This window comes from Schistocerca americana, chromosome 3, assembly GCF_021461395.2.
Source record: "Schistocerca americana isolate TAMUIC-IGC-003095 chromosome 3, iqSchAmer2.1, whole genome shotgun sequence".
Taxonomy (NCBI): Eukaryota; Metazoa; Arthropoda; class Insecta; order Orthoptera; family Acrididae; genus Schistocerca; species Schistocerca americana.
This window is the reverse complement of record NC_060121.1, coordinates 869,224,463-869,250,864: the sequence shown is the minus strand read 5'-3', so window position 1 is coordinate 869,250,864 and position 26,402 is coordinate 869,224,463. Positions and strand designations below refer to the sequence as shown.

Sequence of the window (26,402 nt, the reverse complement as noted above, 5' to 3'; positions counted from 1 at the left end):
TTTCCATCAAACCAGTCATTTAGCTGGTCTGCAGCTTTATTAATGCTAGCTTGAAGGGGAGGGGGAGTGGCTTTTTTCTTGACATAAATAAAAGTAATTACCACAATTATCAGTTTGAGTAGCTTAGTGCTTGTCATAATTTGTTGCTACTATATTTTACGGAAGTAGCCAGGAGTGATTGATCGGATGAATAAACGGATGAACAAATGAACAAACTCTGCCTTTGTGAGAGATTGTCAGTACAGGTGTGGAGTGATCTGATGTTGGAGCAGTGTGTTTGCTGTGGGTGTCCTGGCTGTGGGGAAGGGAATGTTTTATGTGACTTCAATAAAATGATTCCTTTTATTCAAATAGCAACTAAACATTTAGTGGAAATATCTTTGCTCCAATACTTATTGAAGAAAATAGATAAACTATCTCCAAAGGAAAAATTTACGTGTTAGTGATGTACTTAATATAATTGCAAAGTTATTAAATCAAGAGTGTATCTGTAGTAAACCACATGTCTTCTCAAAAACTAAATCACATTTAATTTGTAATATCTGTCTTCATATTTTTCTCCAGGTACAGTCTGGATTTGGACGCACTGGAGAACATTTTTGGGGATTTGAAATGCATGGTGTGAAGCCTGACATTGTGACAATGGCAAGGGCAATTGGAAATGGTTTTCCAATGGCTGCTGTTGTAACAACACCTGAAATAGCTAAAACTATGGGACAGGTTTTGGACTTAAATACCTTCGGAGGAAATGCTCTTGGATCTGCTGTTGGACTTGCTGTTCTTAAAGTAAACATTTTCTTCATTCCATTTCTTGTTTCATATTATTTTTTATAGTTACCCATATACAATGTGTCCATAATTACAGTACCAGTTTCAAAACTATGTAGAAAGAGAACCACTGCTCAGAATTTGGCAAATTTGAACAGCATATTATTGACACAGGGAGAAACTTCATGGAACAAAAAAAATTAACAAGACTTTTACCAATAGTTGATGCTGTAAGTGTCTTAACATAAATGGAGTTGGCTATGAATGTCAATGAATCGCAATACAACGGCTGCGGTTTGAGTTGCACATTACACCATCCATACTGTTCAATGTGCGTGGCTGCATAAATTCAGCAATCAACAGTTGTGATACTGCTAGTTAGATAGGCCCATCTGCCACGGCAAGGTCATACCACATCAGATGGGAAAAATTTGTTTCTGGTTAATTCGTACTGAACTTAAATTAAGTGTACCTTACCAATACCAATTAGCTACATTTTACTATAGAACAAATTTGAAGCATGGTGGTGTTTCCCTTTTTTATCAAAGAAACAAATAATTTGGAGTATGAAGTTATAAATGTAAGTTTTCAATGTGTAGAAGCAGTTTTTGAAGTTTCAGCAATAATGATACCAAGTCAAAAACTAATAGCTGTATCAGTGTACCACCCCCCATAGCAATATTTGCTAATATTAACATAGACATTATGTATAATTCCAAACATCTGAAGCACCCATTAGACATATTAAGATCATTAAATTTCTGCTGTCTAAATGACAAACCCACCAGGCTCACTGCATGCTTAGATAACAAAATCTGCAACTTTCAGCCAGATGAAACTGAATTTGGTACTTTAAACCTTGGGATAGCAGATCATGCAGAACTGTGGCTTAGGCACCCTCTAAACTACAAGACAGACGGTTCAGCTGAACTAGGAAGTGTCAAAAGTCTGACAGATAACCAACAAGTATTTAAGAAGAAATTAAAAGAATTTCTGAATGACAACTTCTTCTACTCCATAGAGGAATTTTTAGATATAAATTAAGAAAAAAAAGAAAAAAAAAATATTTAAAAAATAAAAAAATAATAATAAAAATAAAAAATAAAGAAAAACAAAAAACACAAAAAAATAAAGTTGTTATATTAACTTAAGTATGTTGTTAAATTAACCTAATTATGTCATGTATTAGAAAATTCGACTCGTTCCACATCATTACGAAATATCGTATTCATGATCCATGGAACTAGTATTAATCTAATCTAATCTAATCTAATCATCCCAATCAATAAACATAAATTAATCAGTTAAAAACCAATCTTAATCGCATAAACTGGGATATGGTACTCACTAATGTTATGTTTACCACTGATTCAACACAGAAATTTTTAGAATTATTAGTAGAAAACCTTGACTCATATTGTCCTAAATATCACAAAAAACACACACAGCAGAACCAGAGTAATAAACCTCAAGAACTGAGAAACCGGTACACACCACACCCGCAGAAACTTATGGAAGAAATGATGGTGCCCTATGACAGATTGCAACAGAATGACTCTGAGAAGGAAAATTACACAGCAGCAAGAAAAATGTATAGATCAGAAATTATTGCAGCCAAGAAGAAAGCCAATAACAATTACATACTCAATTCGACAAATAAGTGTAAAGCAGCATGGAAAGTTATCAAAAAATAGATAAGCTCTGAAAATAAACACAACAACATTCCAATTAAGCCAGACAATTTAAATGCACATTTCTGGCTCAAATAAAAATCTCACTGAAGATGCAAATAAAGCTGTAGTTCTGCTTCCAGCTCTAGATAGTAATCAACATGACAACTTATGCTGGACTACAGACTACAGACAGGTTAGCAAAGAAATTGCCAAACTTAGCAACTCAAAAGCTGAAGCCTTCTGTAAACTTTCGGGTAGTCCAAAAAACAAATAAAGAAAGAAATTCTACTGCCAATAACCAAAACCGTCTACCAAATGCTAGATGAAGGAATCTTCCCAGATTGCTTAAAAATTACTATTGTAACATCTGTCCACAAGAAAGGTGATAAAGCATCTCCTGATAATTATCGTCCCATCTCACTCATACCAATCATAGCAAAAATTATAGATTATTGTATGCACAAACAGATGTACTAGCACTTGAAACAAAATAATCTACTTAGCTCCTCACAATATGGTATGAGACCTCATCTTTCCACTGTCAAAGCAATTGAAACTATCATCACAAGAATGTATGAGTCTTTTGAGACTAAGAAAACAACCTAGTGAATCTTCTAGACTTGAGGAAATCTTTTGACACGATCTGCCACAGTATACTTATCAAAAAGCTACAATACTACGAAGTTGGAGAGAACGCTCTTCACCTTATTGTATCATATCCAAGCAACAGAAAGCAGATGGTAACAATAAACAATCAAAGGTTAGACTAATTACCTATGCCAAAAGCCACTCCACAGGGCTCAGTACTGGGTCAATTCCTGTTCAATGTATAAATAAACAATCTTACCCTCATTCTTGCTGTGTCAGGCAGTATTGTATGTGAGTGATACAACACTGATCACACAAGTTGACAATCAGCAGGAGCTGCAACATAGTGTAAATATAGCAATGGATCATTGCACTACATGGTTCCAGGCAAATTATTTACAAATTAAGAACAATAAAACTGAAGAAATTGTTTCAATTTAAATATCTCCAATGAAGTTCAAAAATTAATCAAACTATCAGGTTTCCACATAGATCAGGAACTCAGCTGGTCGAGTCATACAGAAAAATTGTGCTTGAAATTTTCTCGAGTGATTTATCTGCTTTACAAACTGAGGAACAATGTAAACAAAACCGTACAAGTATATGCATAATTCTATTTTTCCACTCCCACCTTACCTATGGATCTCTTTGTGGGGTAACTGCCCCAGTTTAAAAGCTGTATTCAGGTGGCAAAAAGGCTAACAGATGTATAGCAGCATTTACTTCAAGGGAATTTTGTAAAGATCACTTCAAAGAGCTCAGTATTATGATAGTCCCAAGCCTCTATATGTATAGTTCCCTGCTCAGTGTTAAAGAGAATTTAAATAATCTTAACCTTAAGATGTCTGTGCATGATTGCAATTCAAGAATTGGACAATTAATTGATATACCCAAAATAGGCTAGCTAAGGTTCACAACAGCCACAAATATCTAGGCCCCAGACTTTTCAATAGACTCCCAAAAGCAACCCATTCTGTTCGCTGTAATACATTTAAGATTGTTCCAGTAGAGTGTTTTAACGAGGAAGCATACTACTCTGTAAGAGTATGAGGAATCACATAAGTGACATAAAGTTCTGACCACTGTCATACTAAGTTGTAAAAAATCATTGGTTTAAAGGTTCCTGCATATATAATTTTTACATTATATGTAACAAATTGCCACCTGGTGAGCAGAAGACACTCACAGCATTTACCAGTGATGGTACAGGTAACAGGATCCACAGGACTCATCTCCTAAATAAAAAAAATTACGGCCGCACAATAAACCCACCACATACAAAGCACAGTCACCTTTGCAGAATAAAGTAGTACCGATTGATGTGCATGTGGAATTTCCATTGCCCATATTCCACAATTCTGTATATTGAGACATCCTTGAAAATGTAAATGGAGTTTGCCTGTCCATAAAATATTTCATGGCATTCATTGTCCATTTCCATGTGAGTAAGAAACTCAAGAGTGAAGTTTGTCTTGCTGGCAGGTCAGCACAAAGCAACTCTTGAAGATTGCTGATATTGTATGGACAGCAATGCAGGACATTTAGTAGGATTTTATGCACCATTTTGACAGCCATGTCCAACAATCTGGCAATTCCCCAAGTACTGCATGTTCATACACCAGCAGTCAACCCCTGCTGCAGTGCTGTGGCCACGTTGTAAACAGACATTAGATCAAGTGCTTTCCTCCCTCTGCTACACTGCACATCAAAAGAAACTGTTCTTTCCGACTGTTGTAATCATTTTCTCCAGATCTTTAGCAGACATCAGCCTTTTTCCACATCATTGAGTGTCCAGAACTTCTGCAGGGTTACTGGCATATAGTCACCGTTCTTGTAGAAAAGCTTTACCAGTAGTGTGCGATCCTTCATGGAGACAGTCATGTTGAGTGTCTCAGATGCAAATTGAGGAACAGCCATGTGCTGCACTTCTGTTGGTGTGCATATTCCAATGCTTGCAGTTCCATCTATTGGTTCTCTCTCTCTCTTTCTCTCTCATGGCATTTCTCCCCACACCAATAATATGGTGTGCAAATTTGACATCATTCTGAGCAGTGGTTATGTTTCTACAGCATTTTGAAATTGAAACTTTAACTATGGACACCCTGGAGCAGGGGATTATTTAAAAAGTTTAGATAAAATAAAGATATAATTTAAGTAAAACACAATGCAGTGGTGCTGTTTTCTCCATTGTAGCCCTGTTGTGGCCAAAAGGTAAGAAATAACTTTGTATGATGCATTGTGATGAGCAACGAAACATGGCTTGCTCAACACTCTTGAGGATGAGCAGTAATTAATACAGCAACAAGTAACAATGAACAATTGTGTATATCTCTTTTTGGTCAAGAAAGGACTAATCACAGTCTACTGACTCAAGTCAGAAGGCACGTCCACTGTTATAAATTAATTTCCTTATTTGTTCGATTCTGTTGCTGGCCTTGTCATCTTCTTTTCAGGGGTATATAATGGTCTTGGATAGTTTCTGTACAAAGAAATCAAAATCTTCCAGAATTGCAAATGTTTATTGGGTCACGAGCTACAAAATTAATATCTATCAGCTTCGAAACTGTAACTCCATACAGATGTTTCCACAGAACTCTTCTCCACTACTACTCTAACCTGACCTTCTCTTAAAACTCTTCCTCCTAGCAAGAACAGTGATTACATTTGAGGCAAAGAAGTTTAAATGATTTACATCACTATCAAAGACACTGTTTTGACTAACTGATATATAATTAACAAAACTTAGTGAAAATAAATTTACATATTTTCCGATTAAAACTTCAAAATCATCCTACTCACATAAAATATAAACAGCAATGCATGACTCATGAATTTGGTAAACATAGTTTTATGAACTACTCCAGTTACAAATGAAAGTTCATATTGTGTATTAAGTTTGATTACATCACAATCTACATCTATAATCTGCAAATTACTGTGAAGTTCATTGCAGAGGGTACTTCCCATAATAGTTAATATTAGGTGATAATTGGTCTAACCAATGTGCCAGGGCTTTTAGCATCTTCTGGAGTTAGAAATTATTGTATTAACAGAATAGGAATGTGTATACATGAAATTCCAGATTACTGTAATCTTGAAAATGAAATAGTATAACCAGCTTTATTTGCAGGACTTCCAAATAGTGTTATGCAACGAATAAAAAATGTGAAAGTAATAAGCACGGATGTAAACTCACAATAACATAATAAAAGATACAGTGTAATGAGAAAGTTATTAAAGGTCATGTATCATCTACTTCTGTATGAAATCTAAAGCTGCTACATTTCACCTGTTAGTCCTATTTGATACAGGTCCCATGAATGTGAGCAATATTCTAGAATGGGTAAAATTAGTTTTTTTGGAAGCAGTCTTTTTTGTAGACTGACTGCATTTCCCTAATATTATGCCAGCGAACTGAAGCCTGCCACCTGATTTACCTATGACTGAGCCTGTGTGACTAATACTTTTCATTCCATATAACAAACTTAATAGAAAAAATATAGATACAATTGCATGCAAACTGCACTAAATGCTGAAAGTACAAAGTAATGAATATGTAGACACAACTAAAAGTTTGTACCAGACTTAGATTCATATCCAGACAGATTTACCGATTATTGTGAATAGTGTCTGTAACTGTTTGACTATCTAAGCAGCACGCTTCCAAAAAATTTTTGATGACCAGTATTGTATATGAAACCTTATCTTTCCTTATAGCTATAGCATATGTTTGTTAATTTAAATCATTAACTTTTTGTATTTGTGTGTTTGTGCTGCTTAACAGTGATGTTGCTATTGCTTTAGTTCATCCATTACAAATATTTGTAATAGTACACGTATCTTTTTTGTGCAAGTGCATGCGGAATGTACTGTAATGTTTGTGTTGGTTGGTGGTGGTGATGATGGTGAGGATGAGGATGATGATGAGGAGGAGGAGGAGGAGAGATGGGAAATGCTGAAACCTCGTTCCAGCACATAACCTCCTGCTCGCAAATAACACCACGGGGCCACCAAGCTTAACATCCCCATTTGACGTATCACCACAAACAGTGTCACATGCCCTCACCATGAGACATTGCGGAGAGGTTTGGTATTTAAACAATGATATTTCCACAAAGTACGGTGATGAGTACAATTACCTCTTCTTCCTGTGCTGGCCAAATAATGGCACTGAAATTTTTTCGACCATCAGGATTCAAACCAACTTACCCTCAGGTTGAGTACAAGCGTGTGTTAGCGACCTCGGCCACTGAGACGTGCTGATGTTATTGGATGACTACCTCACTGTGTACTTTGCTCTGATTATCTGCCATCATCGGCTGGCAATCATGTGATATGAGCTATGATTGGCTCACAAAAATGCATCGCACAACATAATGTCAATTTTAGTGCTTCGGAAGCTACTGTGTTGTATTTTGTATTTGGTGAAATTCGTATTCATACTTTTATAATATGGAAATATCCAGTATACACATTGCTGTTCATCCAAGATCTTTTCAATATGCATTGATTTTGCCTATTTGAAAAGTTTTACAGCTCCAGTGAAAAGTATATTGGCACTTTAACATGGAAAAAATGTACTTTCACCTGGGGTATAGTGTTTTTCCACCTGGGAAAAAGTGTATCTTCAACTGGGAAATCCAGGAAAAACCTGAACATTTTTTTTATTGTTCATGTATACACCCTGAAAAAAGCAATCTACTCACACAAACAACTGAGTTTATTCACAACAAGAGATATATGTACTAAGGCACTACTAGGAACAGCGAAAGCTACCCCTAAGTCCGTATTCCCAAGCAAAGTCCAGTTCAAGTCATAACAGAGTTCTGTATATTGAAAGTGGAGACCCCCTGAATAACACTTTAGCCAGTATGATAACAGGTTAAGTTGTATGATAACAGGTTAAGTTGTTTGGGGGAAGATACCAGACAGCGAGGTCATCGGTCTTATCGGATTAGGGAAGGATGGGGAAGGAAGTTGGCCATCCACTTTCAAAGAAACCATCCCAGCATTTGCCTGGAGCGATTTAGGGAAATCGTGGAAAACCTAAATCAGAATGGCCGGACGTGGGATTGAACCATCATGCTCCTGAATGTGAGACCAGTGTGCTAGCCACTGCGCCACCTCGCTCGGTGGTATGATAACACTACTGGCGTGCACTCTACTGCTTGCATCATAACACACAGAATGCCAGCTTATGCCAGTGTCTGGCATAATCCTGTCAGAGGGCATGTCTGTGGGGTCAGTGGCATCTAAGTAGTGACACCGCAGTGGTCAGTAGTCTTGTTGTGCCAGCTACTGGGTTTCCATTGTAGGCATTGATTGTGACACACTGCATCTCCATTAATTTTGTAAAGATAAGTAGTCACTTTTTCAGTATGGTGTTCACTGGAGCCGCGCGGAGCTGCTGTGTGGTTTGAGGTGCCATGTCACAGATTGCGCGGAACCTCCCGCCGGAGGTTCAAGTCCTCCCTCGGGCATGGGTGTGTGTGTTGTTCTTAGCATAAGTTAGTTTACATAGTGTAAGTATAGGGACCAATGACCTCAGCAGTTTGGTCCCTTAGGATTTCACACAAATTTGAACATTTGTTCACAGGCTCAAGATCAGCCAGTCCATTACATTAATATTAATCATTCCACAATGTAAGTTAAGAAGAGCAATTATGATAAACCTCTGTCTAGCACACACGAATTTAATTGTTTTCAGAATGTTCATCTGTTTGTTTTCTACATCTTGCCAGTCTCTCCCTTGACTTCGAGTACTTACCATACCCACTAATTCCCGCTACACACAAACACACACACACATACACACACACACACACACACACACAATCTCTCTATATGGAATGAGTCACATTCTCATCTCCAACAACAGCATGTACATGGGTGTTTCATATTTCTCCCTTCACTCATTCCACTTCACTGAATGCTCCACAATTCCTTCTTGATATAATTTGTGATAAACTTTCTCTCTCTCTCTCTCTCTCTCTCTCTCTCTGTGTGTGTGTGTGTGTGTGTGTGTGTGTGTGTGTGTGTGTGTGTGTGTGTGTGTGAGGGGGGGCAGTGGGGAGTGGGGTGGGGGGGGTGGGGGTGACGAGTGCATGCGTTATGAGTGTTTCTTGATTACACGACAAAGTTTTTCTCAAATTCGTCATTTAAAGAATACAGGGTAGTCTTGTATTAGCAGATTAAACTGTTGTTGCTGAGGTTCGTTTTTACATTTTTTAACTGATTAATATAGGGATTGTCTTACATTTACAGATGAAACTTTGGCTGTTGAGGTTTCGTTCAAATTTATTTTGAACAGCCCCAAAGGATAGGGCATATTAGACAATATTTTTATTTGAATAGGCTTCAGATTTCCTGATAATCTGAAGTGCTAGAGACAGTATTGGCCTTGCTCAAATAATCATGTCATTTAACTTGTGGCACTAGTGCAAGGGATACATGAGAACTGTGAACTAGTCACTGCAACAATCTAATTCTCTGTTTAAAACTCAACTATTTTGTGAAACAAATGAGGAAATAATGTTAAATTCTATCAGCTTACAAAGTTTTGTTGTATTTGAACAGGTTTGTAATAAATGTTTTCATACATGTATGGCTACGGTATACATAAATTTATGCTGCATTTTAAGTAAAGATAACATTCAAAGGCAAAAATCTTGTTATTCAAAAACCATTATTTATTTATTTATTGTCCTCTGAATCAATACTGTACATGACATGCACATGGTGATGCACAAACATACATTTGATGTTGGACATACGATAATTTGCTGGCATGAAGTAATAAGCCAAAAGTTTATGCAAACATGAGTTTACATACATATTTTCTGAGAAGTTATGAACACACAAATTACATACTTAGTTACACATTTGTATTTTAGATTTTAGAGCTGTATTCCTCTCACACATGTACACAACAGTAACTGGTTGGATATTCTTTCTGCACTTAATTTGCTTATTAGCAGATGGTATAGATGCAAGATTTTTGTACGTACTTGCATTAATGTTTTACTCTTTAGAAAATTCTTTGCTGCATTTTTTTTTTCCACCCATGTGGAGCAAAAATTCTCTTGCACTGTAGAAACAATGATCAAGTAGAAATAATTTTAATTTTGTATTGGATACTTTCAGGTTCTTACTGTTTTTTTATTTCTGATGGCGGGCTGTTGTATATTTTAATGCCTTTGTTGAGGGAGAGTTTTTAAAGGCAGAGGTGTACATTTCTTTAACATGGAGTTTCATTTTCTGCCAATGGAGAGAAGTCTTCGAAGTAAGAGTGATTTCAGGTGTGCCGCAGGGGAGTGCTATTCACAATATACATAAATGACCTCGTGGATAACATCAGAAGTTCACTGAGGCTTTTTTGCAGATGATGCTGTGGTATATCAAGAGGTTGTAACAATGGAAAATTGTACTGAAATGCATGAAGATCTGCAACGAATTGACGTATGGTGCAGGGAATGGCAATTGAATCTCAACGTAGACAAGTGTAATGTGCTGCGAATACATAGAAAGAAAGATCCCTTATCATTTAGCTACAATATAGCAGGTCAGCAACTGGAAGCAGTTAATTCCATTAATTATCTGTTAGTAGGCATTAGGAGTGATTTGAAATGGAAGTAGCATATAAAGTTGATCATCGGTAAAGCAGATGCCAGACTGAGATTCATTGGAAGAATCCTAAGGAAATGCAATCCGAAAACAAAGGAAGTAGGTTACAGTACACTTGTTCACCCACTGCTTGAATATTACTCACCAGTGTGGGATCCGTACCAGATAGGGTTGATAGAAGAGATAGAGAAGATCCAACGGAGAGCAGCGCGCTTCGTTACGGGATCATTTAGTAATTGCAAAAGCGTTATGGAGCTGAGAGATAAACTCCAGTGGAAGACTTTGCAGGAGAGACGCTCAGTAGCTCGGTACGGGCTTTTGTTGAAGTTTCAAGAACATACCTTCACCGAGGAGTCAAGCAGTATATTGCTCCCTCCTACGTATATCTTGTGAAGAGACCATGAGGATAAAATCAGAGAGATTAGAGCCCACACAGAGGCATACCGACAATCTTTCTTTCCATGAACAATACGAGCCTGGAATAGAAGGGAGAACCGATAGAGGTACTCAAAGTACCCTCCACCACACACCGTCAGGTGGCTTGCAGAGTATGGATGTAGATGTAGAAGTACCATAGTCATGGACATTTACATTTTTATTAAATTTTGTAATATTACTTTTTACAAATTTGCATAGTTCTAGTGTATACAGGCTGCCAAGAGGTGGGATGAGCAACTTTTGGAAGAGAGGTCTGCAGCTATCACTCTGCTTTGCCTTATTCATTGTTCTTATAGCTCTCTTTTGGGTGAGGAGAATGTTTGGGCTATGTGTAGAATCTCCCCAGAATATAATACCATAGTGCATTACACTGTGGAATGGTACATAGTAGGCTGTGTGAACGGTTTCTGGGCTTGTGCAGTATGCGAGGATTCGTAGGGCATAGCACACTTTGTTTAGCTAACTATTAGTTTTATTAATGTGTGTTTGCCATTTTAGATTATAGGCCTAGAAATCTTGTTTCTGTATTTGAGGATATTTGGGAACTGTGTAATTTCATATCAGGCATAATTTTATTTGTTCTTAGGTGAAAGTTTAGGTAAGTGGTTTTCTTTGTGTTAACTATCAGCTTGTTTTTCTCAAACCAAACACCAAGTTCGTCTGTATTTCCATTTATGGCCTCTTGGAGTTCATGTTCATTTTTGCTTGTTACAAGGATCATATCATCTGCGAAGAGTGTACTAGTGCTGGCATTGATGTTTAGCGGTAGGTCGTTTATGTACACAAGGAAGAACACTGTTCCAAGTATTGAGCCTTGGGGCACACCTTGTGTAATATTGCAATAGTCAGAGTAGTATGTTTCGATACGTCCTTGATTGTTATGTTTTATTGACATTTTTTGTTTCCTATTTGTCAGGTATGAGCTGAACCAGTTTAGTGGGGTGCCTCAGATTCCATATGACTCCAGTTTGTTGAGAAGAATCTTGTGGTTTATGACATCAAATGCCTTGGACAAATCTAGGAAGATCCCAACTGCTTTTTGTTTTTTGTCTAGAGCATCTAGGGTGGAGTGTAAATACTTATATATGGCAGTTGTCATGGATTTGCTTTCTCTGAAACAGTGCTGGGCATCAGATAGTATCTGGTTCTTATCAAGAAAATTTGTTAGTCTTTGGTGAACTAATCTCTCCAAAAGTTTACCAAACACAGGCAACAGTGGTATGGGTCTTTAATTTTCTGCATTGAGTTTTTCACATTTCTTAAAGCTTGGGATGACTTTAGCCACTTTTATGCAGTTTGGAAATGTTCCTGCCATCAACGATCAGTTGTACACATTTGAGAGTGGGAAAGCTATTTTGTTTATGCAGTTTTTGATGGTAAAATCGGGGATGTCATAGATTCCAGATGAGAATTTATTCTTGAGGTGCTTTGCACTTAGTACAATTCCTTCAGTAGCAGTTTCCCAGAATAGAATAGATACTACAAGAGTTGTTATTTTGTTTTGTCTGTTGGGTGTGGGTTTGTTGGTGCTTTGAAACAGATTTTTAACAATATTTTCATAGTAATTGTTGAAAATATTTGCAATTTCTTGTGGATTAGTAACTCTGGTGTTGTTGTGGATCAGAATAGTGTTTTCATGTTTACGTGGCTGTTGATTTGTTTTGTTCCTTATGATGTTCCACACTGCCTTCGTTTTGTTTGAGGATGTTGCCGCGTAGTTGTCATTTGCTATTCACTTTGCTAGTGCTATGACTTTTTTAAGGATTTTGACATATTGCTTATATATCTTTCTTGAGATGGGGATGGGGTTGTTATTTTTTAGATACTTCAACAGATCTCTCTTCCTTCTGCAGGAAATCTTTATACCAGTTGTTATCCATGGCTTCTTATTGGGTTCTTTTGGTGTGGTGTGTTTGAGTTTAAGAGGAAAGGCAATATTGAAGTGATATAGAAATGTGTTTAGGAATGATTCAATTTTGTTGACTGTATCATCTGCTTCATATACTTTGTTCCATGTTTCTGCTGCTAAGGAATCATTGAAGATTTTCATGTTTTCATTGCTGTAATTTCTTACTTTAGTTGTGTATTTGTTGTTGCAGCCGAAGGGGAGAACATTTGTGAGGTATAGGACTTGGCCACAGTGATCACTATAGCATGTATCCAGAGGTTCATTTCCTGGTGGGGACAGTTTACAAATATCTGGTCAAGTGTGTTTTTGGTGTTATTTTTGCACCTTGTGGGGAATGTCACTATAGGATTCAGACTGAATGAGTTAGTGAGATTCAGTACAGTTCCTTTCACACGCCCTGTAGACTGGAAATCAACATTTAAATCACCACATAAAATTAGTACCTTTTTGTTTTGGTGAAGTTTGTTTAGGAGTATTTCAAGGTTTTTTAGGAAGACCCATACATTGCCTGTTGGAGAATGATAGATACATGTTATGATTATATTTGCTTCAAGAATTTTGATTACAGCTGCCTCAAAATCATTTTCTTTATTTAAGTGGTTAAACTGGTCAAAACTTCTATAGCTTACGGAATATTTTATAAATATGGCAGCACCTCCACCTTTCTGGCTTCTGGGAAGCTAATGTGTAACCAAGTATGCTAGCTGAACTAGTTTGGTCTGGTTTCAGCCAATGTTCTGTAATGCAAATGACATTTACATATTGTAGGTCTGTTGTGAATAGGAGTTCGATTTCTGCAAGCTTGTTTGTTACTGAATGCACATTTTGGTCGTATATGGACTAGTTGTATGTATGTGGACTCTGATTGCTCTTTTTTATCGCCTCTGCGGAGGTAGGGGGCTTGGCCATGCAAAATTTTCTAGATTAAACATCCTACCCTCGTTGGCATAACCTATATGGTTTACACTGGTTTTGTCTTTGGGTGCAAGGTTTTTTACAGTTATGTTTTGTCCGCTAAATCTAAGAGGTATTATAGGACTGCTTCGTCCTTTTTTTTTGCTCTACAGATTGTGATATGTGAATTGCGATTTCTCTTCTGCCAAGGTTGTTCAAGTGGAACCCATGTCATGTGTAGTGTTCTCTGCGAAATTTGCTAGCTTCAATTACGGTCACATTTGCGAATTTTGAACAGAGTTTATAGATTTGTGAGTTTGTGTTTGTTACATCTGTGTTTACACGCAACCTGTTTGGAAGGTCATGTCTAAATGGTACGTCCACTAGGAACACTTTTTTTGATGAAATGCACATTAGTTTGTTTCTTTGTGTTTTTAGTACATTCTGGCTGTTGTTGCAGGTGACATCATTTGCTTGGGGATAGACGTAACCAAAACTTACAGTGTGGTCAACTTCATTTAGAAATTCCAATATACTGCGGCCTTGGCTATTGCCCAAGATGATTGCCTTAAATTTTTGTTCACTCGTGTTTTTGTTTTTCATGGAGTTTCGTCACTATTTCCACTTTGTAAGACGTGTTTGCGTCGTTTTCTGACGTATGTTTGTCTTACCTGATATTAGACTTGGTTGCTCTTTACCTTTTGAGCTGCTGGTGCTACGTCCATCATTACTGGAGCGATACTTAATTCTGTATCTAGGTCAATATTTTATTTTCGTTGTGAGAAGCTAATGATTTGCCAAGTGAGTTGCAAATGAGAAATTTGGTCACTATATGTGTATTAGAATACCCCCCAAAAAATTGTTCCCAGCTTTTAATCAGCTTTAGAACAGTATGATGACATTACGAAAATTAATCCAGAGTGAAAAGACTAAAAAATGAAATAAATCATATGAAGCTGACTGTAATTGTTCCACGAAAATAAATTACCACAGACAAACTCTTTGTGAAGATTATCCATGATTCACTGTTGTTCAAGTACAGTTACATGGAAAGTTTGAGGTGAACAATTACCCAGCTTGGCTGAAAACTACAAGGAGTGTGGGGAGGGGGGTGCTGAGCAGGCAGAAATTTCATTGTGCAGCCAACTATCAACCATAGGAATGTAAACTGCATACCTTGTCTTTTTATGAACATTAATCATGTTTAAACTGCAGTTTTCCTGAATTCATTTGCACTTTGAATCGAACTGATTTTAAAATTGGACAGATACTCAACCATAATATAAATTTGTGCTAGAATTCTTGGTGGGTGCCAGTGGCGTACTTAAACATGTTTTGTGCAGCAGTGTTGTTGATGCTCACTGTGAGGTATGATGGGAACGATTGGGGGTGTGTCAGCTGCTGGTTGTACACAGCCAGTGAGAGAGCGGCGGGCAGATGATATGTTTGGAAGTAACATAAACTGTAACATTCTCGTGTCAGTGTAGAAGCAAAATCTGCAGTGCATCCACCAAAAAACAGCTGTGTTCTCGAGTCCCACAGTAACCACAACCACAGGAATAGCAACATATAAAGAAGAAACAGCCATATATTTGTGGTAATGGAGATATAAGTTTCACAGCTGTCCTGTTAGCATGATAATGATGACGATGATTAAAAATAGTGATACCACAGACAACAGTCTAAGTAAACTAAAAAGGCAGTGAAAATAAAAATTGATGTAAACAATTTCTTTTTTTGTTATTGTTATTTCTCCTTGTGTTATCACAGTATAGACAATCAATAAATGGCATGAATTTAAAATACATGTAACATCACCCTTTCAGACCAATCCCTTGCATGAATAAAAGTTTGTAATTCTGATTAGTCAGAATATGTTAAAAAATGCTTTTCTCAAGGAGACTCTTGAAATTTTGGGAGTCATCTTATATTCAATGTCATTGTATAGCAGAGTAAATAAAGTGTGTTTGTCATGCTGCTTGAGGTGGTAAATCTTATTTATGCTAAAGAGAATCTTATTTAAGTCATATCAATTACTTTTAAACTTAGTTTACCATCAAGCGCATCATTAAACAAAAAATTAGCCAAGTAAGATTATTAGCAGGTTATTTTTTAATATGTGTGAGTTATTTATAAGTGGCCTTTTTTTTTTTTTTTTTTTTTTTTTTTTTTTTTTTTTTTTTTTAATACTGAGAACACTGATGAAAAACTTTGATTCTAAAGTGAATAAATATCTTAATACTTTTCTGGTGGAACAAGCATTAGTGTTCTGTGTTGTATACAGCTATTGAGATCACAGTATGTCTGAGCAGAAAATAAGTATTGTTGTAAACATAAACAGAATTATATGTGCTAATTGAAACATACCAAAAGTCTAAAGAGAGTTAAGCGGCATGTTGAGCTTCTAAACACACACTCCATGTCTGTAGCATTAAGGCTTTATTACTTCAGGCAGCATTTTCCCTGAAGCTTAACTTTGTTTTTTCAGCAACAGACCATTTTGTGAAAGCAATCTAAATTGATTGTCTATGGAGATTTATTTATTTAGCCCATTGATCATTATGCAAAATTATATTGAAATTGACCAAAACCTAGTGTTTGCAAAGGAAAATAAAGGTTATTTGTAGGCCTACATTGTACAAATTTGCTACAGAAGAATGCTGAAGATTAGATGGGTAGATCACATAACTAATGAGGAAGTATTGAATAGGATTGGGGAGAAGAGAAGTTTGTGGCACAACTTGACCAGAAGAAGGGATCGGTTGGTAGGACATGTTCTGAGGCATCAAGGGATCACCAATTTAGTATTGGAGGGCAGCGTGGAGGGTAAAAATCGTAGAGGGAGACCAAGAGATGAATACACTAAGCAGATTCAGAAGGATGTAGGTTGCAGTAGGTACTGGGAGATGAAAAAGCTTGCACAGGATAGAGTAGCATGGAGAGCTGCATCAAACCAGTCTCAGGACTGAAGACCACAACAACAACAACAACAATTGTACAAATTACAAATATTGCACATTACATGCCACTACAGTACTAAGTTTTAAACATGATGCCTGGAGAATAGGCACCCCAAAGAACCTGGATGTCTCACAAGATGCCACATAACACGGAGTACCCTTTGCTTTTTGACCTGTCCTGTTGTTCCCAAGTGGTGGATTGTCACTTCAGTTTTGTATGTACAGGAACCTATCATATTTTGTCTCTAGTGATCTACTTGAGAAATGTCAGGACATCGTCAGCATTTGGTAGCAGTTGGTGTTCACCAACACTGCAATCTGTTCCATCTTGGATTCAGTTTGATTCGTTTGTGCCCAATCAGTGCACACATTATCTTCCAGGCTCTCTCCCCCTGTTAAAAACTTCAGTGCCTCATAAACACAACACTGTGCCTCAGTGTGTCATCGCCACAAACTTGCTGCATCATCTGAAACGTTTTGGTATTGGTTTTTCCTGATTTGTGGCTTAACTTGATGTTTGTCAGTTGTTTCAACTATGACATACTCAGTTTCTGCTTACAGTGCATGCGCTAACTCTCTGTTTCTGGGACAAGAGACTACGTGTTCTAGTTCTAGTACACCACATTGCCACTGTGCACCCAATGTCTGAAAGTAGTGATTGTACTACGTGTATTGAAGTTCACATATTCACTTACTGAACAGAATCAGTGGTACTGTGAATATTCTCTAATAGATCTTTCAAATGAATTTGTGTTTAGTATATATTTTAAATCATTTGGCCATTTGTTGAACACATTTATGCTCACGTAGCTCAACTTTTTGTGACATTAACTCTTATTATGTGGTACAATGTGAAAGTTTCCTTTTGGTCTAATGTGTTCCAGTTTTTTCTTGCTCTGCTCCCCGCAATAACCCTAATGGCTCACTGTTGGATTCTGAAAGGTTTCATTATTCTTGTGTGTTTTGTAATTGGCAGATATTGCATAATATTTGTTTGCAAAAGATTCAGACCTAAACTATGAGGAGGGGAGTCAAATGAAAACCTTAATATTTCTTTTAAGAAGTGGAACACAAGTGTGTAATTTTTCAGTGTAATCTCCCTGTTGTTCAACGCACTTCCTCCATTGCATAGGAAGTGCACAGATGCCTCTGGAAAGAAATTCTTTTAGTTGCCTGCGCAGCCACTCATGCGCCACCTGCTGCACTACTTCATTGGAATGAAATTTCTTTCCTCCCATCACCTCTTTGAGTGGTCCAAACATTTGATAATCACTTGCTGTGAGGTATGGTGAATATGGCTTCTAATGTGGCACAGTATTAAAAGTGCAGGTCACCAATGCTACTCTGGCACCCATCCTGCCAGCACTCTGCACAACTTAAGCACTTCATGAATGATGTGATGTGTTGAGCCATGACTAATGTTCAGATCTGTGGTTATTTCATCCATTGGCACACAGCAATTTTGCATCCCATTGGTTTAAACTGCTGCAGTAGACTCTGGGGACTGAGAATCTGTCACAGGAGTCACCAGTTTTGAACTTTCTACTCCACTCATACACTTGCTACAGTGATAAGACATGCATCACCATACTTTATCTTCATCACCAATAGATTTCAGTAGGTTTCATTCCTTCGCCACTCAGAAAATGTATGACAGAATGCTGTTCTTTCTTGGTGCATGTCACATGCAGGGCAGGCGTTTTGAATTGATATTGCAGCCATGTTTTGCTTGTCTGTAGTATGTTGCTACCTGTAAGGCATTCCTTATATCATCGGTAACAGAACTGCCAGCTTACAGAATAAATGTTGATTTTTTTAGTACCACTTTTAAAGTTTTCATTTGACTACTCACTTTGCATGTGCATCTTATTTTGTTACCGTTTTAGCAGCAGCCTGTTGATGGAATTAGAGTTTTGGATGAGTGATACTTTTATCACTGGCAAAAATTGTGCTCTTTACATGATAATATATTTATGTTCAAAGCTCATTAATGTAAACTGAAAAAAGCAGTTGGACCATATACTGCTGGGGTTGCTGTTGATGCCCCTTATTTTTGGCTGTAGCACTGTACTTGGATTTGTGTAGTCAACTATGTAAGATGCATTTTGTTGACACCATTCTTCCACAAACATTTTCCAGTGACTTAATATTGTCTGCACAGTCAATAGCTTCCATGAGACAACATAAAATTGGCTCAGGGTGTTTTTTTAGTATGAATTTGATTTAAGTTTTACTATGCTGATAATTTTGCTATTTCCCATTCTTCAGAGAGACATGAAGTCTCTTGTTTTTTATTTGATGATTCCCTACATTGTTTATTCTGTGGTGCATTTATTTGTTCTTCTTACTAACTTTCTTATCAGGTCAAAATTAATCAAGTGCCTTTCTTTACTGTAGGATATTCTACCAGAAAAAGACGCATTCTTTGCCCAATTTCTTTGACTGTCATAATTACATCTACATCTACATGGATACCCTGCAAAACACATTTACGTGCCTGGCAGAGGGTTCATCAAACCACATTCACAATTCTCTATTATTCCAATCTCCTATAGTGTGTGGAAAGAACGAACAACTATATCTTTTCGTATGAACTCTGATTTCCCTTATTTTATCGTTGTGAGAAGATTCCGTCACAACGAAAAACACCTTTCTTTTAATGATGTCCAGTCCAAATCCTGTATCATTTCACTGACACTCTCTCCCATGTTTCATGATAATACAAAACATGCTGCCCTTCTATGAACTTTTCTGATGTACTCCATCAGTCCTATCTGGTAAGGATCCCACACTGTGTGGGAGTATTTTAAAATAGGATGGACAAGCATAGTGTAGGCAGTATCCTTAACAGATCTGTTACATTTTCTAAGTGTCCTGACAGATTAGATTAGATTAGATTAGATTAATACTAGTTCCATGGATTATGAATACGAATGAATGTGGAACGAGTCGAATTTTCCAATACATGACATAATTAGGTTAATTTAACAACATACTTAAGTTAATATAACTACTTTTTTTGTGTTTTTTTATTTTTTTCTTTGGTTAGCCTTCCCCACAACTTTTCTGTGTGTTCCTTCCAATTTAAGTTGTTCGTAATTGTAATTCCTAGGTATTTAATTGAATTTACGGCCTTAATGTTTGACTGATTTATTGTTTAACTTAAGTTTAACGGATTCCTTTTAGCACTTACGTGGATGACCTCACACTTTTTGTTATTTAGGATCAACTGCCAATTTTCGCATCATTCAGATATCTTTTATAAATCGCTTGCCAGTTTGTTTTGATCTTCTGATGACTTTATTAGTTGATAAACAACAGCATCATCTGCAAACAACCTAAGGCAGGTGCTCAGATTGCCAACCACATTATTTATATAGATAAGGAACAGCAAAGGGCCTATAACACTACCTTGGGGAATGCCATAAATCACTTATGTTTTACTCAGTGACTTTCCATCAATTACTACCAACTGTGACCTCTCTGACAGGAAGTAGCAAATCCAGTCACATAACTGAGACGATATTCCATAAGCACGCAATTTCACTATAAGCCGCTTGTGTGGTACAGTGTCAAAAGCCTTCTGGAAATCCAGAAATATGGAAATGACCTGAAATCCCTTGTCACTAGCTATCAACACTTAATGCAAATAAAGAGCTAGTTGTGTTTCACAAGAATGATGTTTTCTAAACTCTTGTTGACTGTGTGTCCATAGACCATTCTCTTTGAGGTAATTCATAATGTTCGAACATAATACACGTTCCAGAATCCTGCTGCATATCGACGTTAATCATATGGGCCTGTAATTAAGTGGATTACTCCTACTACCTCAATTTTGTTAATTTCTACAATATAATATAAATACTTGAAGAAATTAATAATCTTATGGTTCTGTACATTGGTTATTGATATTTCAGGTTATAGAAGATGAACAGGCACAAAGAAACTGTCTGGAGGTTGGCACTCACTTAATAAAACAGCTTGCATTACTGAGAGATGAATTTGAATGTATTGGAGATGTGCGAGGCAAGGGATTAATGGTTGGTATTGAAATGGTGGCAGACAAGGACAAGAAAACTCCGATCTCGGCAAAACAATTCATGGAAATATGGGAGGACTGTAAAGACATGGGAGTACTGTTGGGGAGAGGTGGACTTTGTGGAAATGTAAGTAACTCAATACAATTATAGCTACATCACTTGAAGCAAATTTACCACGTATGTATTAGAGAGATTACTACGTGTAGTTCATATCCTCAATGAGCTTTCTAGTATGGTAAAACAAGAACGTTATTGGTGACACATATGAAAAACAGGGGACAAGGAAGAGGAGTTAAAGAAAGAATGAGAATAGAGGTAAGAACAACCATTACTGTGAAGAACGCATAACATGACACTATCTAAGTGAGATGATAGTGTCAACATGCTTCTTTCATTTTATGAAAATTATTATACTAATTGCTGTCCTTCCATATGGTTAAATGATTTCCTCGATTTTTGAAATTAATTTAGTGATTTCTTACTCAAAGATATAATTTTAATTCTTGTATGAAATCACTAAATACTCTAATGTGATAGATGCCTAAAGGACGGTGTGTGGATGCAACAGGGAGATCAGTAACATCATTTTATGAGTAGTTGATACCCATGTTTCTGAAATTGCATCCATGAGAGAATGAGTTGATTTGCAGACGTGCATAGTAACTTATGTTTAGGAGGTGTTTTTGGTATCTCATAACATTCTCTCGCAATCTCTCTTATATGACAACTCTATGGAATTGCAGTGTGGCATTAAGTAGGAACACCTTTCTCCTGATGCAAATATACTTCCTTCAAGCAATATCGTGATTCTGAACTTTTTATGTATGCTCATATGTGATAATTATATCACTGTGAAGACTTTGCTAAAAAAGTGCAAGATTCACATAATATGTGGCTACATGTCATATCAGTAAACTAGCAACAGAACCATATTGCCAGCACAAAATCAGTACTTTGTCTCTGAATCAGAGCAGTTTGGTGTAACTGAGGAACTATTTTTATTAAGGCTGAATTGATCTGAATCTACTGCTCATTAGTAGTGACTGTTGATAGATCACTTTCCAAATAACAATATCCAATAATATTTAACTGATGATAAGACAGGTGACTGGGAAGGCTAGCAAAGACTCAGCAACTTTTGTTTTGTGCAGAATATTTGGGCAATAACTCTCATCTCATTGGGAATAATGGCAGGTATTTTCTTTAAGTGAGGAATCAGTTTTAAGCTTTTAGTTCCCTTCAGGCAGCAATATCCTGAAATCATTCCATTTCAGATCACCAATAATACCACATGGTGTCCATGTTGTACATTTGCTACAAAGCTTCAAAATAGGGTGGGAAACGGCACCCAAGTAGCGTCTTGTAAAGGATTGTGCACTTGAAATCACACTGGCTTACAGGTTAGAAATTAGTTTTCAGACATGTGAATGCAAGCAACTTCTTTTGTTGAAGGGAGGGGAGATTATCAGTCTTCTGACTGAAGTGGCACACCATTATTTCCTTTCCTTTATCAACCTCTTCGTCTCACGGCAAAACTTATACCCAGCATAGTCAGTTATTTGTTGGGTTATAATCCAAGCCATGTCTTCTCATACAATTTTTGCGACCTCTCTCTCTGTCTAATACCATGGGAGTTATTCCCTTATGTTTTAGCACATGTCCTATGATCCTGTCCCTTCTTCTACTTATGTGTTTTCCACATATTCTTTTCCTCAACAATTCTGAAGAGAACCTCATCAACCACTTAATTTGAAGCATCCATCCATAACCCTGCATCTCAAACACTTTGATGTTCTTTTCTGGTTTTCCCACAGTCTTCACTTCCACACAGTGCTCCATGCCAGGCATACATCCTCAGAAGTTTCTTTTTCAAATCAGGCCTATGTTTGAGATTAGAATAATTTTTTTGGTGAGGATTCTCTCTATTCATTTGTTAATCTGCTTCATATGCCCTCTTTCCTTTGTTCGACGTATATTATTTTGCTTCCAAAGCAGGAGAATTCATTCACTTTATCTACAGTGTGGTCACCAGTTTTAATTTTAAGTTTCTCACTAATCTCGTTTCTGCTGCTCAGCAAAGGTCAGTCTTTATTTGATTTACTCTTGATCCATATTTTGCAGTCATTAGACTTTTCATTCCTGCAAATTTTCCTTTTCTTTTCAGAGAATAGTAATGTCATCAATGAATGTTATCATTGTTATTCTTTTGTCTTAAATTTTAATCTCACTTCTCACACTCTTTTATTCTTTCATTGTTTTTTCAGTATTCAGGTTGAACATGTGGGTGGCAGGTTTAATTTGACAATGATTGTTGTTGGTGGTTCGCCGTCTTCCTGACACAAGCCTGGCAAGTATTATTGTGGTCAGCCGGAAAGCGATGGAGAACATACTGACCTTAGTTTCCAGTCTGCACGGCCACATTCTGGTCCAGCCCACCGAAAGAAATGTTTCTATTCTCCTTCTACTTAGGGGGATCAGAACTGTGACTATAAATGAAGGAATAAAGCTCTAGTTCATACATATATTGAGTAAAGTATTTCACATACTACACTTTGAAAGTCACTATATTCACAGGGTGTATACGACCCGGGACAACTGGGAGATCCGGGAAAGACATGGGAATTTTTTCACCCAGGAGAAAACCAGGAAAAACCCAATAATTTTTTAGAATTCCGGGAATTTTTCATTGTTTTAGTTTTCAGTTAATTTTTTGTAATTTTGACTGGTAAGAACCGATACTCTAACAAAGGATATTACTGCATCCCACTACCACAGATTAATACTGCAGCAACAAAACATGAATGAGAGAAAAAAACAACGTAAATTGCAAAGGAAATGCGCCATATTAAAAAAAAAAAAACAAAAACCCACAGAGCTCATACAAGCGTCTGCCAACAGCAAAATGTGTGAAAGGTTTTAGGAAGACTATGTAATGCTTCGTAACAACAAATTACCTCCGATGTGCGTGACATCACAACTGTTTGCATTAGATCCATTTAAGAAGTTACGAGTCAGCTCATGCGCATGCACATTTGAGTCACGTGTGAGTAGTACCTTCACCTGCTTCTGGCTACAGAAACGTCGCTGTTGACTGTGTAAGCAGCAAACTGTGGTATCTGAACCAGGCGGAAATTTTGAGGGGGGGGAATTCATATTCCTTAAGGAAGAAAACCTTGTGTCACCAAGCACCTAGCATCTAGCGCATGTTGGTCTATCGATTATTCAAATGATTTTGAAATACATCCCTGTTGGGTCTTGAAAATTTTTGAACGCATTCTAAGTTGATTTCTGAATGAATCATAAGTTGATTTTTGAATGTGTGCATAGTGTAAGTGATGTCTCTGCCAGGGGAATCCTCGTTGCATCTAGAAATAAACTTTCCTGCAGACAAAAGGGGAGGGGGCTATAAGAGTTGATCGGAATAAAGCCAAATGGGTGAATGCTAATTGCTGTTTGTTTATGTGATTGATTGAGTATGCGAATGATCAGCATTGTTTTAATTACTAGCAAAGTCCATAGATTCTGACTACCAGAGTGAAAATAAGTGACTAACAGGAATAACAGGTAAGAAAGATTACATATTATCTTCTTGGTGCATCCAAGGAAATGAAATTTTGACAGAAAATTTTTGGTCAGATTGCTAAACTAGAAAGGGCAAGTTGTAAAGTCCCCTGCTAGCAGCGGCTTAAGTTATATTGTGGAAGTAGCGCATTGTAGTAATTGCTGGATAATTAAATAGGTGATTTTGGTATGGTTAGTAGAGTTAACTGGAGAATGAGTTTTGACAATAGTAGGAATAGATACGGAATTAGTGATGAGAAGATTGTTACCAAAAGAGTTTCGCGTATTTGGTGTGTGTTACAATTCCTGCAATATTAGAAAGGCCTATTTTCTTTTATCTAGCAGACAGTGACAAAATAGACATACCGTATTTACTCGAATCTAAGCCGCACCTGAAAAATGAGACTCGAAATAAAGGAAAAAAAAAATTCCTGAATCTAAGCCGCACCTGAAATTTGAGACTTGAATTCAAGAGGAGAGAAAAGTTTTAGGCCGCACATCCAAATCAAACCATAGTTGGTCCATTGTAATATGAGACACAATTTAATTAGTACAGATGGCACACTAACAGTTACTTTAGCGAAATCTAAGCGATCCAGGATGGTGTACATCATCTGAGGCAGAGCGCAATCCAACATTTGACAGACATGGATGTTACAGTGGCTGAGTGGGAAGTGAACCTGTTCTTCCTGCCTCTCGGGCTGTATTTATATATGTGCCACAGCGGACAGCTGAGAACATCTGTTAACCGTCTTATGCACACTGAGCAGACTCTGAACGACCGCTTTCTCAGACACATATAATCTTTAATAGCAAAGTTATGAATTAATTTAGAAACTTCTTAATTTTTGTGTGTATTCTGGTAGGTTGGTTAAAAGCACAGAAAAAGTTTCAGCTCGCCTGGATAAAAACTTTGCCTTCTAGAATTTTTACAGTGGAACTAACGGTAGATCGTTACCTCTGAACTATATCTTTACTAGAAATTGTATTGGATGTTATTACTATTACTATTACAGTTCTAAAATTTGGTATAGCTCTGTTATTTAGTAGGTTTTATCATATGTTGAAACCAAAATTTTCTGTCATTAAAATTATGGGTACTTAATCTACTACAAATGGATATATTTCAGTTACAAATTTGGTTTTCATTAAATTACTCAAAAACTATAAGAGGTAGCTTAATGCGGTCTCTTAGTTATTATTTTTAGGATGAAATGAAGCATAAAACAAATTTTTACATTTCTAAGTCCAATATTTAGCACCCTTAATTTTTCTTAAAACGTGGATTCTTGTTGTAATTTTCATTCTTCTACTTTGAAACTTGCACCACTTATTTCTTACCTCCATAGGCACTTTCTGACCAAATTCTGGCTTTCTAGCTTTATTATTTAGTGCAACTTATTTTTTTCTTAACACTGCATTTTTACAAAAACTATCATTTAATTACATTAAGACTTGATATTTAGAACATTATTACAATAAAATATATGTTGACAAAGTTTTAATATAAAATTTTGACTTTAAATTTTATAATTAATTATGGTGCAATACTTGTGCACTACACACATACGCGTTAAGGTGACATGGCACTTCTAGCAGTGAACTGGGGTATGTCCTGGCACACTTGTTCGCCTCTGTATCACTTGCACAATACAGTGCTTGTTCCGCTTCAAACAGTAAAGAAGAAGGACAGCATTCCTACCTTATGTGCTTTTTAATGTGAGCACTTCTCTCTGGGTCCTTCATTCTCATTGTTTTCACCTGGTTCTTGTCCATACTACCCATATTTTCCCATAGTGTATATATATATTTGTGAAGATGTCAAACATATTACAAGGGGCAATCCTTCCCTTGCCTTGTTTATTTCTGTGTTTGTGCTCCATCTCTAATTATTTTGTTTTCATCAGGCTCTCCCTCTTCCCCTTCCCCTTTCCCTATGCCTCTGTTG

The 26,402-nt window shown here is 36.9% G+C and overlaps 1 protein-coding gene across 6 annotated transcripts in view; it reads left to right on the top strand.

Annotated features, from left to right (window-relative positions):
• LOC124605474 (alanine--glyoxylate aminotransferase 2, mitochondrial-like) overlaps window positions 1–26,402 on the top strand; it is a 151,524-nt gene that overhangs the window by 124,050 nt on the left and 1,072 nt on the right. For all 6 annotated transcript variants that reach the window (XM_047137183.1, XM_047137182.1, XM_047137186.1 and 3 more), the window contains 2 exons: window positions 565–786; window positions 20,771–21,019. In XM_047137183.1, coding sequence (XP_046993139.1) covers window positions 565–786; window positions 20,771–21,019 — 471 coding nt within the window. The remainder of the gene's footprint in view (window positions 1–564; window positions 787–20,770; window positions 21,020–26,402) is intronic.